We start from the raw sequence: 16,786 nt of genomic DNA, 5'->3' as shown, positions 1-16,786 counted from the left end.
TTGTATTTTAAACATTACATTTTTTACTAATGAGGCCGCATAGGCAGCATCAATAGTAAAAAGTTGGGGACACACAGGGTTAATAGCGGCGGTAACGGAGTGTGTTACTCGCGGCATAACGCGGTCCGTTAGCGCCGGCATTAACCCTGTGTTAGTGGTGGCTGGAGGGGAGTATGCGGGCCGGGAGTAAGGAGCAGCCATTTTCCTCCTCATCGCTGATTGGTCGTGGCTGTTTTGCCGCGACCAATCATCGACTTGGATTTCCTTGACAGACAGAGGCCGTGACCAATGAATATCCGTAACAGAAAGACGGAAGTGACCCTTAGACAATTACAGTTAGGTCCATATATATTTGGACAGAGACAACATTTTTCTAATTTTGGTTACAGACATTACCACAATGAATTTTAAACAAATCAATGCAGATGCAGTTGAAGTTCAGACTTTCAGCTTTCATTTGAGGGTATCCACATTCAAATGGGATGAAGGGTTTAGGAGTTTCAGCTCCTTAACATGTGCCACCCTGTTTTTAAAGGGACCAAAAGTAATTGGACAATTGACTCCAAGGCTATTTCATGGACAGGTGTGGGCAATCCCTTCGGTATGTCATTCTCAAGGTCTGGAGTTGATTTGAGGTGTGGTGCTTGCATTTGGAAGATTTTGCTGTGAAGTAAACATGCGGTCAAAGGAGCTCTCCATGCCGGTGAAACAAGCCACATCCTTAAGCTGCGAAAACAGAGAAAAAACCATCCGAGAAATTGCTACAATATTAGGAGTGGCAAAATCTACAGTTTTGTACATCCTGAGAAAGAAAGAAAGCACTGGTGAACTCATCAATGCAAAAAGACCTGGGCGCCCACGGAAGACAACAGTGGTGGATGATCGCAGAATAATCTCCATGGTGAAGAGAAACCCCTTCACAACAGCCAACCAAGTGACCAACACTCTCCAGGAGGTCGGCGTATCAATATCCAAATCTACCATAAAGAGAAGACTGCATGAAAGTAACTACAGAGGGTTCACTGCACGGTGCAGCCACTCATAAGCATCAAGAATAAAAAGGCTAGACTGGACTTTGCTAAAAAACATCTAAAAAAGCCGGCACAGTTCTGGAAGAACATTCTTTGGACAGATGAAGCCAAGATCAACCTCTACCAGAATGATGGAAAGAGAAAAGTATGGTGAAGGCGTGGTACAGCTCATGATCCAAAGCATACCACATCATCTGTAAAACACGGCGGAGGCAGTGTGATGGCGCGGGCATGCATGGCTGCCAGTGGCACTGGGTCACTAGTATTTATTGATGATGTGACACAGTACAGAAGCAGCCGAATGAATTCTGAGGTATTCAGAGCCGCCATACTGTGTGCGCAGATCCAGCCAAATGCAGCCAAACTGACTGGTCTTCGCTTTATTCTACAGATGGACAATGACCCAAAACATAAAGCCAAAGCAACCCAGGAGTTTATTAAAGCAAAGAAGTGCAATATTCTTGAATGGCAAAGTCAGTCACCTGATCTCCACCCAATAGAGCAGCATTTCACTTGTTAAAGACTAAACTTCAGACAGAAAGGCCCACAAACAAACAGCAACTGAAAACCACCGCAGTGAAGACCTGGCAGAGCATCGAAAAGGAGGAAACACAGTGTCTGGTGATGTCCTTGTGTTCAAGATTTCAGGCAGTCATTGCCAACAAAGGGTTTTCAACCAAGTACTAGAAATGAACATTTTATTTAAAATTACTGAATCTGTCCAATTACGTTTGGTCCCTTTAAAAACAGGGTGGCACATGTTAAGGAGCTGAAACTCCTAAACCCTTCATCCAATTTTAATGTGGATACCCTCAAATAAAAGCTGAAAGTCGGAACTTCAACTGCATCTGAATTGTTTTGTTTAAAAATCATTGTAGTAATGTCTATAACCAAAATTAGAAAAATGTTGTCTCTGTCCAAATATATATGGACCTAACTGTATATAGTAGATACCAACACAAAGTAGGCAGTATTTGTGAAGTTTAAATAAAATGATACATGGTTTTCTAAATATTTTAAAAATATAAATCTGAAAATTGGGATGTGCATTTGCATTCAGCCCTCCATAGTCTAATACCCCTACATAACATCCTGAGTGACCAATTGCTTCCATAAGTCGCATAATTAGTATTTTGAGTTACCTGTATGTAATTTATTTTCAGTATAACTACAGCTGTTCTGTGAAGGCCTCAGAGGTTTGAGAACTTTTGGAATCAAACAGCATCATGAAAACCAAGGAGCCCACCAGACAGGTCAGGGATAAAGTTGTGTAGAAGAGTAAAGCAGGGTTAGGTTATAAAATAAATAGTCCATGCTCTGAACATCTCACCAGGTTCCTTTTAAGGGCATACATATAAGGCCGGTTTCACATTTGCGGTTGTGTCCGCAGCGTTTCTTCTGCAATTATCCGCATGCGTTGTGTTTTCCTATATTTAACATTAGGGATGCATGTGTCTGCGATCGGTTGCGTTTTGTCGCATTTGACGACACATGCGTCGTTTTGTCGTCTGCGGTTTGGCGCGGTAAACGCAGCATGTAGTAATTTTAGAGGCATCAATTTGCTGCCTAGAAACGTTAGCGCAAGGAATGTGGCAAAAAAACCGCATTACTGTCTATGGGAACGCATGCGTACACATGTTTTTGCGTACGCATGCGTTTGATGCGCTTGCGTACTTCGGACTGCGCATGTCCAGGAACTGATAATTGAGAACGTTTTGGAGAAAAGGAAGCAAATTAGGCTTTGGGACTTCTCCTATCAATGGGAAACGATTAAATGACTTGGTGTCTTCTTTCATTCTACATTACGGAGCTGCAGTGGGGATTTAGACGTTCTTTACCTTTTTCCTGCGATTTCCTGGAATGTAAATGATAAAAGATTCAATAGAGTGTTGACCTTGCCTGCAGCCCATTAAACACAATGCCGCGCACCACAAATGTAGAATAAATGGTGCAATAAGATTCATAACTGTCTCCTTCCACATAACGATAATTGTTTTTATAATTAAAACTAACCCTCTTTATATATGGATTTTTATTAGAAATGCTATAAATACATTATTATTACTTGATGTGTGTTGCTATGGAGCCAGCGAGAAAATCTAGCCGGCATTGTTGTATGATAATGTGTGCAAAGCTGTAAAGCGCTGCGGAATATGTTAGCGCTATATAAAAATAAAGATTATTATTATTATTATGTATTAGATATAGACTGCAGAGAGCCTGTCCAATGGAACAAGTGGCTTAACCCACTTGCAAACCTCTCACCTCTGTGATTACAGATTCCTTTATCCTTGCCCTGAAGGTTCCTATTGATCAATGTTAGGCCGGCGTCACACTCAGCGTATAAAAATACGCTCCGTAATTTGCGGCCGTAATACGCAGAAAAGTCCCCAAAATAGTGGTTCGTAGCTCCTCCGTAGGCAGGGTCTGTCAGCGTATTTTGCGCATGGCATCCTCCGTATGTAATCCGTATGGCATCCGTACTGCGAGATTTTCTCGCAGGCTTGCAAAACCGACATACGGATATACAAGGGATCCATGTTCTCAAAAAATCGTAAAAACATATATACTGTCTATATATATATATATATATATATATGTCAGTGAGACACATACAGTGGGGCATACAGTGGGGCAAAAAAGTATTTAGTCAGTCAGCAATAGTGCAAGTTCCACCACTTAAAAAGATGAGAGGCGTCGGTAATTTACATCATAGGTAGACCTCAACTATGGGAGACAAACTGAGAAAAAAAAATCCAGAAAATCACATTGTCTGTTTTTTTAACATTTTATTTGCAGATTATGGTGGAAAATAAGTATTTGGTCAGAAACAAACAATCAAGATTTCTGGCTCTCACAGACCTGTAACTTCTTCTTTAAGAGTCTCCTCTTTCCTCCACTCATTACCTGTAGTAATGGCACCTGTTTAAACTTGTTATCAGTATAAAAAGACACCTGTGCACACCCTCAAACAGTCTGACTCCAAACTCCACTATGGTGAAGACCAAAGAGCTGTCAAAGGACACCAGAAACAAAATTGTAGCCCTGCACCAGGCTGGGAAGACTGAATCTGCAATAGCCAACCAGCTTGGAGTGAAGAAATCAACAGTGGGAGCAATAATTAGAAAATGGAAGACATACAAGACCACTGATAATCTCCCTCGATCTGGGGCTCCACGCAAAATCCCACCTCGTGGGGTCAGAATGATCACAAGAACGGTGAGCAAAAATCCCAGAACCACGCGGGGGGACCTAGTGAATGAACTGCAGAGAGCTGGGACCAATGTAACAAGGCCTACCATAAGTAACACACTACGCCACCATGGACTCAGATCCTGCAGTGCCAGACGTGTACCACTGCTTAAGCCAGTACATGTCCGGGCCCGTCTGAAGTTTGCTAGAGAGCATTTAGATGATCCAGAGGAGTTTTGGGAGAATGTCCTATGGTCTGATGAAACCAAACTGGAACTGTTTAGTAGAAATACAAATTGTCGTGTTTGGAGGAAAAAGAATACTGAATTGAATCCATCAAACACCATACCTACTGTAAAGCATGGTGGTGGAAACATCATGCTTTGGGGCTGTTTCTCTGCAAAGGGGCCAGGACGACTGATCCGGGTACATGAAAGAATGAATGGGGCCATGTATCGTGAGATTTTGAGTGCAAACCTCCTTCCATCAGCAAGAGCATTGAAGATGAAACGTGGCTGGGTCTTTCAACATGACAATGATCCAAAGCACACCGCCAGGGCAACGAAGGAGTGGCTTCGTAAGAAGCATTTCAAGGTCCTGGAGTGGCCTAGCCAGTCTCCAGATCTCAACCCTATAGAAAACCTTTGGAGGGAGTTGAAAGTCCGTGTTGCCAAGCGAAAAGCCAAAAACATCACTGCTCTAGAGGAGATCTGCATGGAGGAATGGGCCAACATACCAACAACAGTGTGTGGCCACCTTGTGAAGACTTACAGAAAACGTTTGACCTCTGTCATTGCCAACAAAGGATATATTACAAAGTATTGAGATGAAATTTTGTTTCTGACCAAATACTTATTTTCCACCATAATATGCAAATAAAATGTTAAAAAAACAGACAATGTGATTTTCTGGATTTTTTTTTCTCAGTTTGTCTCCCATAGTTGAGGTCTACCTATGATGTAAATTACAGACGCCTCTCATCTTTTTAAGTGGTGGAACTTGCACTATTGCTGATTGACTAAATACTTTTTTTGCCCCACTGTATATGTATATATAATAATAATAATAATAATAATTTTTATTTATATAGCGCCAACATATTCCGCAGCGCTTTACAAATTATAGAGGGGACTTGTACAGACAATAGACATTACAGCATAACAGAAATACAGTTCAAAACAGATACCAGGAGGAGTGAGGGCCCTGCTGCTCGCAAGCTTACAAACTATGGGGAAAAGGGGAGACACGAGAGGTGGATGGTAACAATTGCTTTAGTTATTCGGACCGGCCATAGTGTAAGGCTCGGGTGTTCATGTAAAGCTGCATGAACCAGTTAACTGCCTAAGTATGTAGCACAAGGAAATAGGTATTATATAGGAACATCACGTAACACAATATCTAAATGTTGCACCTATATCGGACGTGCTGGCTGTGACCGGGTTGCACCGAGTGTGGTCCATTGGAGGTAATATATGTCTGTATAGCGTTTTGCTGTGTGTTTATTTCTGGTAGCAGTGTGAGCATGGTGCACTTTACATCAGCGCACGGGCATTTTGGCTGACTATGTGCGGTCTGTGGTGCAGGGGCCTTCTTTCTTACCCAGTGAGGTATATATATAGATAATAGGATGGACACCAATTTTGTCCTTTGAGGTGCCCTGGACATTAGCAATATTTTGCCCACCTGCCTTAATAGTATTACCATCCGGTTGCTTCATCCCCCTATACGTACATCTTTTATTTGGGGACCTAGGTTACGCGGTCTGCATGTCTTTTTGCATAGTGACAGTTTGGTGTAGTGTCTCGCACCATATGTCCACTTTTGTCACATTATTGTCCTATTGCTTGTTTGTAATTTTATTGTTTACATGTTCTAATAAAGTGTATTTTCTGATCTCTACCGGGTTTGGTCGTTCCTTGTGATTTTCACACCCCCACTAAGTATGTAGCAGTACAGACACAGTGGGCTATTAACTGCATAAAGTGTATGAGAACATGATGCGAGGAACCTGATAGTTTTTTTTTTTATAAATAGGCCACACAGGGATCGTTAGGTTAATGCATTGAGGCGGTAGGCCAGTCTGAACAAATGAGTTTTTAGGGTACGCTTAAAACTGTGGGGATTGGGGATTAATCGTATTAACCTAGGTAGTGCATTCCAAAGAATCGGCGCAGCACGTGTAAAGTCTTGGAGACGGGAGTGGGAGGTTCTGATTATTGAGGATGCTAACCTGAATATATCATACAGAGCTAGATAGCTTAAAAGCCGGTAATTCAATTACCGGCTTTTGCTATCTCCTTCCTAAACCCGACATGATATGAGACATGGTTTACATACAGTAAACCATCTCATATCCCTTTTTTTTGCATATTCTACACTACTAATGTTAGTAGTGTGTATGTGCAAAATTTGGCCGTTCTATTAATTTAAAGGGTTAAATCACGGAAAAAATTGGCGTGGGCTCCCACGCAATTTTCTCCGCCAAAGTAGTAAAGCCAGTGACTGAGGGCAGATATTAATAGCCTGGAGAGGGTCCACGGTTATTGTCCTCCCCCTGGCTAAAAACACCTGCCCCCAGCCACCCCAGAAAAGGCACCTCTGGAAGATGCGCCTATTCTGGCACTTGGCCACTCTCTTCCCATTCCCGTGTAGCGGTGGGATATGGGGTAATGAAGGGTTAATGTCACCTTGCTATTGTAAGGTGACATTAAGCCAAATTAATAATGGAGAGGCGTCAATTATGACACCTATCCATTATTAATCCAATAGTAGGAAATGGTTAAAAAACACACACACATTATTACAAAGTCTTTTAATGAAATAAAGACACAGGTTTTTGTAATATTTTATTATACTGGTAATCCACCTGAAGACCCTCGTTCTGTAAAAAAGATAAAATAAAAAAACAAACAATATCTCTTACCTTCCGTCATTCTGTCACGTCCAACGATGTAAATCCATCTGAAGGGGTTAACTAATTTTACAAGCAGGAGCTCTGCTAATGCAGCTGTGAATGTAGGTCAATGACCTGTAGTTACCTTCAGGTGCGGTGATGCGCCCTCTGCTGGCTGTCCTCATATGAACTCGAGCGTGGGAAAATATTCTGAAAAGTTCCCAGGCTCGAGTTCATATGAGGACACATATCAAGAGCATGTTAGATGCGTTATATACCCCTTTGATAATTTTATTCGTATCATATGCTATTTATTCCCATGAGCAATTTTTGGTAGATTTAAGAATAAAATGAGAATAGGCAAATGCAACATACACCGCAGAGATATATTGCATATACACTACAGAGTACACACATATTCTGCTTGTGTAAATTGGGGGACAGTGAGAATTTTGTCTTCCTCATTGTACAGAGAATGAATAGAAAATCGAATCCAGAACAAATGTGGAATAAGAGCGACATCTAGTGGAGAAATAGTAGAATGCAAAAAAATTATTTATATAATTGGTCAGTATTTTACATCAGTATTTGTAAGCCAAAACCATGGGGTGGAATAATCAGAGGAAAAGTATAATAGAAACACGTCACCAGTTCTGTATTTATCACCCACTCCTGATTTTGGCTACAAATACTGATGTAAAATACTGACTAAATACTGAATGTGTAAACGTGGCATATTGTGGTAGCTTCTTATTGTAAATTAGATAGGATAATCTGACACCCTACTATAAATTAGATATGGGATGTGACCGCTTACTATCAATTATTCATGGGGTAAGGTGTACACCCGCGTTTCTGCAGATATCGATTTAAGAGTTCACTTTGCAAGATAATTCTAGATTCATTTTGGAAAAATAGCCAAAATTGCACATCGCCATTTTACAGATCGTAATAAAACAAAGAAGGATCACATGACCTGGGGCATAGCTAGGTGGGCTTCCCCATAATGTTTTGCAGGCACCCCACCCTCCGGCACAGTCCTCACGAGGGACTAATCGGAGGTCATTGATGACTTCTAGCCGCTTATAAGAGTCCAAGCAGGAGATGCTGCTGCCATTTTCTGGGGAATGTTGATAGTAGAAAGGACCCCAGAGCTCAGTTACCGAGACATAGTGCACACAAGGGCTCATACCCATCACCGTAAAAAAAGGGTCCTATTTCAGTCCAGAAAAGTGATATGAGTGTCATGCAACTTTCTTGCTTGTACATTGTGATTTTTATCCCCCATCATTTGTATGACATCCGATTTCCATGCAAATGCGATCCCATTGCAATGCGATTTTAACATGTGCTTTTACATAGAGCAATTCTCTCATTCACACATAGATTTCCAAGGAAATATTCTTCAATTTCAATATATATATATATATACATATATATATATATATATTTATTGAGAGAGGTTAGATACATGTACACTTAGATATAAACATGTGAGTGAGATATATTATCAGTGCTTTGCGCGTGTAGTTTACTGTACATGTATTTTAATACTAAATAAATTATTTAAAAAAAAAATAGTGTAGGATCCCTGTACATTTTATTAACCAGCAGAGGGAAAGCAGTCAGGTGGAGGCAGATGTTTATAGCCTGGGAAAGGGGTAATACCCATGGAGCTTCCCAGGCTATTAATATCAGCTCACAGCTGTATACTTAGCCTTTCCTAGTTATTAAAATGGGGGACTTCCCCAAAAAATGACATAGGGTCCCACTATAATTAATAACCAGCAAAGGCTAGGCAGACAGCTGCGGGCTGATATTAATAGCCTAGGAAGGGGCCATGAATATTGCCCCCCCCCCCCTCCCAAGCTAAAAACATCAGCTCTCAGCCGCCCCAGAAATGGTGCACCCATAATATGCACCAAGTCCGGCACTTAGCCTCGCTTTTCACACTTGCCCTGGTGAGGTGGCAAGTGGGGTGATAGCTGGGGGGTTGATTTCACCTTTGTATCGTCAGGTGGTATCAAGCCCAGAGGCTAGTAATAGAGAGGTGTCTATAAGACGCCCCCATCATTAACCCTATAGTCATATTCTATAAAAAAACACAGACACCCAGAATAAAGTTCTTCAATTGAATAATGAGACTCCTTTAATGAATCTACATTTAGCAAAAACACGTATACTCACGTCAACGCACAGTCCACTAAAGCCAATGTCTCCTATCACATAATTCAAATAATAAACAACCATATTTCTAAGCCTGTCCGCCGAGAAGATAATTATCCAATTGTCCCATGAGATGTCTACCTCTGCTACATCTAGATGGCAGGCTGCATTGTTGCGTGACGCGACTATACAGCCTGCCATCCAGCAGGGACATCGAGCTGCACATGCTTGCTCAGTTCAATGCCTCTCATCATTCTCCCCTGCTCGCGCTGAGCTCGCCGTCTTTAGCACTCGGCGCCGGGGAGCAGCACTAACTGTACCGCTGCTTCCCTGGCGCCGCTGCGTGTGGTGCTGATGCTGCACACGGATGCCACACATGTGCCACAAGTATTACACACACGGACACGAATATCTCTGGTACCATTTTTTGTGCCTTATTTGGGGACATTACTACAGGGACAGAAGAAGACAGCAGCTCAGAATCACATTGTCTGGTCTGTGTCAAGTGACAACTTATCACAGCACAGCACTATGTTTTCTCCATCTGTGCAGTGTCCGACTGCTGCACCCAATATTGCTGTTTGTATTTTCTGCATTAAACATGATGCTAATATTAGTTCATATCAGACTATGAGGCTATGTGGACACAACGTATTTTTATGCCCGGAATACGCGTGAAAAAGTGCCGCAAAAGTGACCCATAAAATGAACATAATGCTCAGCAATGTCAAAACATGCTCAGTCTTCCTGCAGCTTCTGCTAGGCATTCTCTTGAAAGTATAGAGTGAATGACGCTGCAAGAACGAAGGCAGAACCGCTGGCAAAGTCGATGCCAAAAAATTACGGCTGGAACTTTCCTGCAGTGACATCACCTAGGAAAACTTGGTGGCTGTCCCATAACCTTAAAAAGCCATGTTTTTTTCTGATATCACCATATGTGTATAAACAATGACCAAGCACCAGCTCCCAAAAAGGAGCCATTTTTGGACCACCCCTGTTAGAAAGCCATGGCTTCTTCCATAATCAAAAGGGATAATTTTTGGAACTTCAATTTAAAAAAAAAAATTAAATGTTACCGCTTGCTGAAAATGGTGACAAAGCATTTTTTTTTTTAACAAGGTTCAGATTTTTATATATATTTGGTATCACCATAATTTCACTGACTCTCAGAATCCCATCCTTAGGTCATTTATACTTTCCTACGAACGCTGTAAGAACAAAACTGTAAAGAAAAAACAACTCACAATGGTGGGATGGCATTTTATTTTCACCATTTCAACTCGCTTTTAAGTTTTTTTTCTTGTTTTTCAGCACAATATATGGTGAAATTAAAAGTGTTATTCATCCCTCCCCATAAAAAATAAATAAAAAAAAAACAAAAAAAAAACAAATGCTACAGCTCGATTGACGTGAAAAAGAAAAGTTACAGCTCTTGAAGGGAAAAAAAAGAAACGCGGAAAAACAAAAATTGGCTGCGACGGGAATACCACATCCTAGATATCACTGAATGAAATATTCCAGTTGCAAATTTTTATTCATTGCATAGTGGAATGTTTTCAGAACAATAAAACATAACAATTAACAATAACAATAATTATCAATGTAAAACAAAATGAAAATCTGGAGTTGGAATGATACTCAAAATCAAAGTAGAAAATCAAATTACAGGCTGATCCAACTTCAGTGGAAATGCCTCAAGACAAGGAAATGATGCTCAGTATTGTGTGTGGCCTCCACGTATAACCTCCCTACAATGCCTGGGCATGCTCCTGATGAGGCGGCGGATGGTCTCCTGAGGGATCTCCTCCCAGACCTGGACTAAAGCATCCGCCAACTCCTGGATAGTCTGTGGTGCAATGTGACGTTGGTGGATGGAGCGAGACATGATGTCCCAGATGTGTTCAATCGGATTCAGGTCTGGGGAATGGGCGGGCCAGTCCATAGCTTCAATGCCTTCATCTTGCAGGAACTGCTGACACACTCCAGCCACATGAGGTCTGGATTTGTCCTGCATTAAGAGGAACCCAGGGCCAACCGCACCAGCATATGGTCTCACAAGGGGTCTGAGGATCTCATCTTGGTACCTAATGGCAGTCAGGCTACCTCTGGTGAGCACATGGAGGGCTGTGCGACCCTCAAAAGAAATCCCACCCCACACCATTACTGACCACTGCCAAACCGGTCATGCTGAAGGATGTTGCAGGCAGCAGTTCGCTCTCCACGGCGTCTCCAGACTCTGTCACGTCTGTCACATGTGCTCAGTGTGAACCTGCTTTCATCTGTGAAGAGCACAGGGCGCCAGTGGCGAATCTGATAATCTTGGTGTTTTCTGACAAATTCCAAGCGTCCTGCACGGTGTTGGGCTGTGAGCAGAACCCCCATCTGTGGACGTCGGGCACTCAGACCATCCTCATGGAGTCGGTTTCTAACAGTTTGTGCAGACACATGCACATTTGTGGCCTGCTGGAGGTCATTTTGCAGGGCTCTGGCAGTGCTCCTCCTTGCACAAATGCTGAGGTAGCTGCCCTGCTGCTGGGTTGTTGCCCTCCTACGGCCCCCTCCACGTCTCCTGGTAGCGCCTCCAGCCTCTGGACACTACGCTGACAGACACAGCAAACCTTCTTGCCACAGCTCGCATTGATGTGCCATCCTGGAGGAGCTGCACTACCTGAGCCACTTGTGTGGGTTGTAGACACTGCCTTGTGCTACTGTACAGTACCTCTGGGGGTGAGAGGAATGACAAAATGCAAAAGTGACCAAAACAACAGCCAAAAAGGATGAGAACAGAGAAATGGTCTGTGGTCACCTCCTACAGAACCGCTCCTTTATAGGGGTCGCCTTCATAATTGTCGATCATTTCTACCTGTTGCCTGTTCCATTTGCACAACAGCGGGATAAATTGATTCACAATCCGTGTTGCTTTGTTACTGGACAGTTTGATTTCACAGAAGTTTGATTTACTTGGAGTTACATTGTGTTGTGTAAGTGTTCCCTTTATTTTTGTGAGCAGTGTATATATATATATATACTTGCCATCACAATAATTGCACTGACCCACAGATTTCCATCCCCAGGACACGTTCCCTTCCCAAAGAACGCTGTAAAAAAAAAAAAACTGTGAGAAAAAAAATACCAAAAAAGAGAAAAAAAACAAAGCGAAAAAACAAAAATTGGCTGTGGCGGAAGGTGTATAAAAGAAACAAAAAACGGAATTGCTGTTTTTCCATAAAATTAATCATTTAAATATACACCGTAACGGTAACAGCGAAAAATATGGGAGCGAAAAAATAAGCCTCTCGTTATTATTTTTAAAGTGGAGACTCAAAAATGAAAAGAATGAGGGGAATAGAGGCACATTGCAGAAATATACACCCCCTGTGTGTATGTATATATATACATATCCATCTCCCCCTCATCCTCTCCCGGCCGCCGCCATGGTGTGCGGTTACCATGGAGACAGCAGTCCCGGCCCGGGCTCAGGGATGACGGGAGAGGCCTGGCGGTGACGCCGCCTCCTCCACATCCCGGAGCTTCTCCTTGTCTTCCTCCACGGCCGGGACATGGCGGGCTCCGGGCGGCCCTGCAGCAGCGGGTTCTCCATGGTGGAGTAGGCGGCGCTCCTGGCTGACATCCCGGGAGAAGGCCGCGCCGCCAGCCCGGGGATCGGTCGGAGACTGAGGCCGCAGCGGACATGGCCGGGAACTGCAATAACTTCACCCCGGGCACCGGGGAGATCATCCAGCTGGACGTGGGGGGCACCAGGTACCGGCAGGGGCCATTATTATTATTATTATTATTATTAACCCCTAGGATGCCAGGCTCCATTCTGCACCTTTCATGTATTTCTATCTCCGCCATAGAATGTAAACAAGCCTGTTCTATTCACTGACAGCAAGCACCAAACACAACAGGGATTTCTTTTTTGTTCCATAAAGTCTTTTAGAATTTTCCGTTACTAGACAAGAGACGAATCAGTTGGCGCCTGCCATTTTTTTTCTCCCTTTTTTATCCTTTTTTTTTCCCTTGTACTCCGAAAAAAGGGTCATTGGCAGTCAAAAAAAATGTTGTTTGTTTTTTTTTTATAGTTGGTTGGTGCAATTCATCATCGTGTTTTCCTATATATTTATTTATATAATATATTTAATTTTTCTGCATACATTTTCCCGTGACTTCTTGATTTGCGACACATTCATCAAAAGATTTGCGTGTTTTTTTTTTTTTTTAATTCTCTGCTGCGTTGCTTAATGTTCAGATTTTGTTTTTCCAAATTTTTTCTACATTGATTTATAAATTTTTTTTTTTTTTTTTGGTTGAATTTTTTATTTAAGTCCTCCTATTATCTTGTTTTTGTTTTTATTTTTTTTTGTATGGCTGAAGTTTTAGCAAAATATTTGCTCTAAAAAGGTGCAAGGCAAAAATAAAGACCGTTTTTCGCTAGTGCACGGCGTGGGAGTCGGATTCAAGGCACGTGTTAAAGGAGTTGTCACTTGGCGCCCACTTTTTAGTTAAACTTATAACCTGTTTGGTTACAGAGGATTTTGGGTAGAGGTACGGCTGTGATGATACGGGGAGTGACGCTGACCGGATGGCTGTGATGATACGGGGGCTGGTAATGACCGGACGGCTGTGATGATACGGGGGCTGGCTCTGACCGGACAGCTGTGATGATACGGGGGCTGGCTCTGACCGGACAGCTGTGATGATACGGGGACTGACGCTGACCGGACGGCTGTGATGATACGGGGACTGACGCTGACCGGACGGCTGTGATGATACGGGGGCTGGCGCTGACCGAACGGCTGTGATGATACGGGGGCTGGCGCTGACCGGACGGCTGTGATGATACGGGGACTGACGCTGACCGGACGGCTGTGATGATACGGGGGCTGGCGCTGACCGAACGGCTGTGATGATACGGGGGCTGGCGCTGACCGGATGGCTGTGATGATACGGGGGCTGGTGCTGACTGGACGGCTGTGATGATACGGGGGCTGGCGCTGACCGGATGGCTGTGATGATACGGGGACTGGCGCTGACCGGATGGCTGTGATGATACGGGGACTGGCGCTGACCGGATGGCTGTGATGATACGGGGACTGGCGCTGACCGGATGGCTGTGATGATACGGGGGCTAGCGCTGACCGGATGGCTGTGATGATACGGGGGCTAGCGCTGACCGGATGGCTGTGATGATACGGGGGCTGGCGCTGACCGGATGGCTGTGATGATACGGGGGCTAGCGCTGACCGGATGGCTGTGATGATACGGGGGCTAGCGCTGACCGGATGGCTGTGATGATACGGGGGCTAGCGCTGACCGGATGGCTGTGATGATACGGGGACTGACGCTGACCGGACGGCTGTGATGATACGGGGACTGACGCTGACCGGACGGCTGTGATGATACGGGGGCTGGCGCTGACCGAACGGCTGTGATGATACGGGGGTAGCGCTGACCGGATGGCTGTGATGATACGGGGGCTAGCGCTGACCGGATGGCTGTGATGATACGGGGGCTAGCGCTGACCGGATGGCTGTGATGATACGGGGGCTAGCGCTGACCGGATGGCTGTGATGATACGGGGGCTAGCGCTGACCGGATGGCTGTGATGATACGGGGGCTAGCGCTGACCGGATGGCTGTGATGATACGGGGGCTAGCGCTGACCGGATGGCTGTGATGATACGGGGGCTAGCGCTGACCGGATGGCTGTGATGATACGGGGGCTAGCGCTGACCGGATGGCTGTGATGATACGGGGGCTAGCGCTGACCGGATGGCTGTGATGATACGGGGGCTAGCGCTGACCGGATGGCTGTGATGATACGGGGGCTAGCGCTGACCGGATGGCTGTGATGATACGGGGGCTAGCGCTGACCGGATGGCTGTGATGATACGGGGGCTAGCGCTGACCGGATGGCTGTGATGATACGGGGGCTAGCGCTGACCGGATGGCTGTGATGATACGGGGGCTAGCGCTGACCGGATGGCTGTGATGATACGGGGGCTGGTGCTGACCGGATGGCTGTGATGATACGGGGGCTGGCGCTGACCGGACGGTTGTGATGATACGGGGGCTGGTAATGACCGGACGGTTGTGATATGCCACCATGTAATGACACATTCTTTTATTTGCTTTTTTTCAGGTTCAGCACATCGAGGCAAACACTAATGTGGATCCCGGACTCGTTCTTCTCCAGGTAGGTGATGACATTATTTCTAGTGTCAGCGGCAAATCCTGCAATCAATCCTGAGACGTTCTGATTCAGTCTTTTCTGCTAATGATTGGAAACGTCAGCAAAGATGTCAGTAATGTGGAGTCGTCCTGCGCTGCAAGTGTTCCTGAGAATGGCAGGTAGCTGGGTTATCATTTTTGGGGTCCACTACATAAGCTGGCCATACATATTAGATGACTGTCAGAAGATTGTTCAGCTGACTCCCCCGAGCGCTCCTCTGTTCTCTATGAGAAAGCCGGTGACGGACACGTCGGCTTATCTCAGGGAGAACATCTGTGATCGTCAGTCCGCAATTGCGCAGACCTGATCGACATCTCCCGACCATCAGTCGGCCTGCGCCCCCATTCACATTGGACCATTGACCGTATCTGTCGATATGGGTGGGTTCGGCCAACATCAGTCTGTGTGTGGCCAGCTTTAGACCTTCAGCAAACATGACAAGGAGGTGATTTGTCCACCCGGCTATAACTTTCTTGTGAGTAGTTTGCAATTTGCCTTTTTTTTTTATATATATACCCCAAAATGGCAGCACTAAAATAGTGCACAGACGTATTTGGTCGCGTGACCTGTGTGAGAGTTATTTTGGCCCTGACCTAAATGTGCATAGCGCCACAGGGAGAATAACACCGATTCCCGATTCATCAAGTCTTATATGCCAGTCTAGATAAAGGGTCTGCTGGAGTGAGATGCTCCAAATTCATTAAGAAGAGTGTGTGCCTCTTAGTGGATTTTTTTTTTTCTAGCTGCTCCACAAGAAATGTTACTCCATAATATGTGGCATAATTGATGATGAATTTGTCTGAAGCGCTCGGGGCCTGATGTAAAAACTCGGCAAGTTTTTGCCACATTTTGCAAAGTTTTACTCTAGTTTGATGCCTCAAAATTTAAGGGCTCATTTCCACTTGCGAGAAAAAAACGGTCCATAAAAAAAGGGTTGAAAAGTATGCGATTGTCATGCGAGTTCAATGCGATTTTTTTTTTTTTTTTTTTTTTTTTTTTTTCAATCGCACCATCCGTTTTACATCCGTATGATATCCGTATGCAATCCGGTTTTTTTTCTCTGCAACTATTTTTATACAGTCACTTACAGGACCATTTACAGTGTTCTATGCCACAGAATGGTAAGGTATCCGTAAAAAACGGACGGAATACGGATGGTCCGTATTCCGTGCGTTTTTTTTCTCGCACCCATTGACTTACATTGGCGAGTCTCGTCCGAGAATCGCAGCAATACGCAGCATGCTGCGATTTTTTTTTTTCTCAGTCCGAT

At 44.2% G+C, this 16,786-nt stretch overlaps 1 protein-coding gene across 1 annotated transcript in view; it reads left to right on the top strand.

Moving 5' to 3' along the window:
• The first annotated feature begins 12,749 nt into the window (after positions 1–12,749).
• KCTD3 (potassium channel tetramerization domain containing 3) overlaps positions 12,750–16,786 on the top strand; it is a 103,169-nt gene continuing 99,132 nt past the window's right edge. The window contains exons 1-2 of the mRNA XM_069768496.1: positions 12,750–13,044; positions 15,427–15,480. Coding sequence (XP_069624597.1) covers positions 12,974–13,044; positions 15,427–15,480 — 125 coding nt within the window. The 5' untranslated portion in view covers positions 12,750–12,973. The remainder of the gene's footprint in view (positions 13,045–15,426; positions 15,481–16,786) is intronic.

The sequence above is a fragment of the Ranitomeya imitator genome, chromosome 5, assembly GCF_032444005.1.
Source record: "Ranitomeya imitator isolate aRanImi1 chromosome 5, aRanImi1.pri, whole genome shotgun sequence".
Classification (NCBI taxonomy): domain Eukaryota; kingdom Metazoa; phylum Chordata; class Amphibia; order Anura; family Dendrobatidae; genus Ranitomeya; species Ranitomeya imitator.
This window is presented reverse-complemented; position numbering and strand designations above follow the sequence as displayed.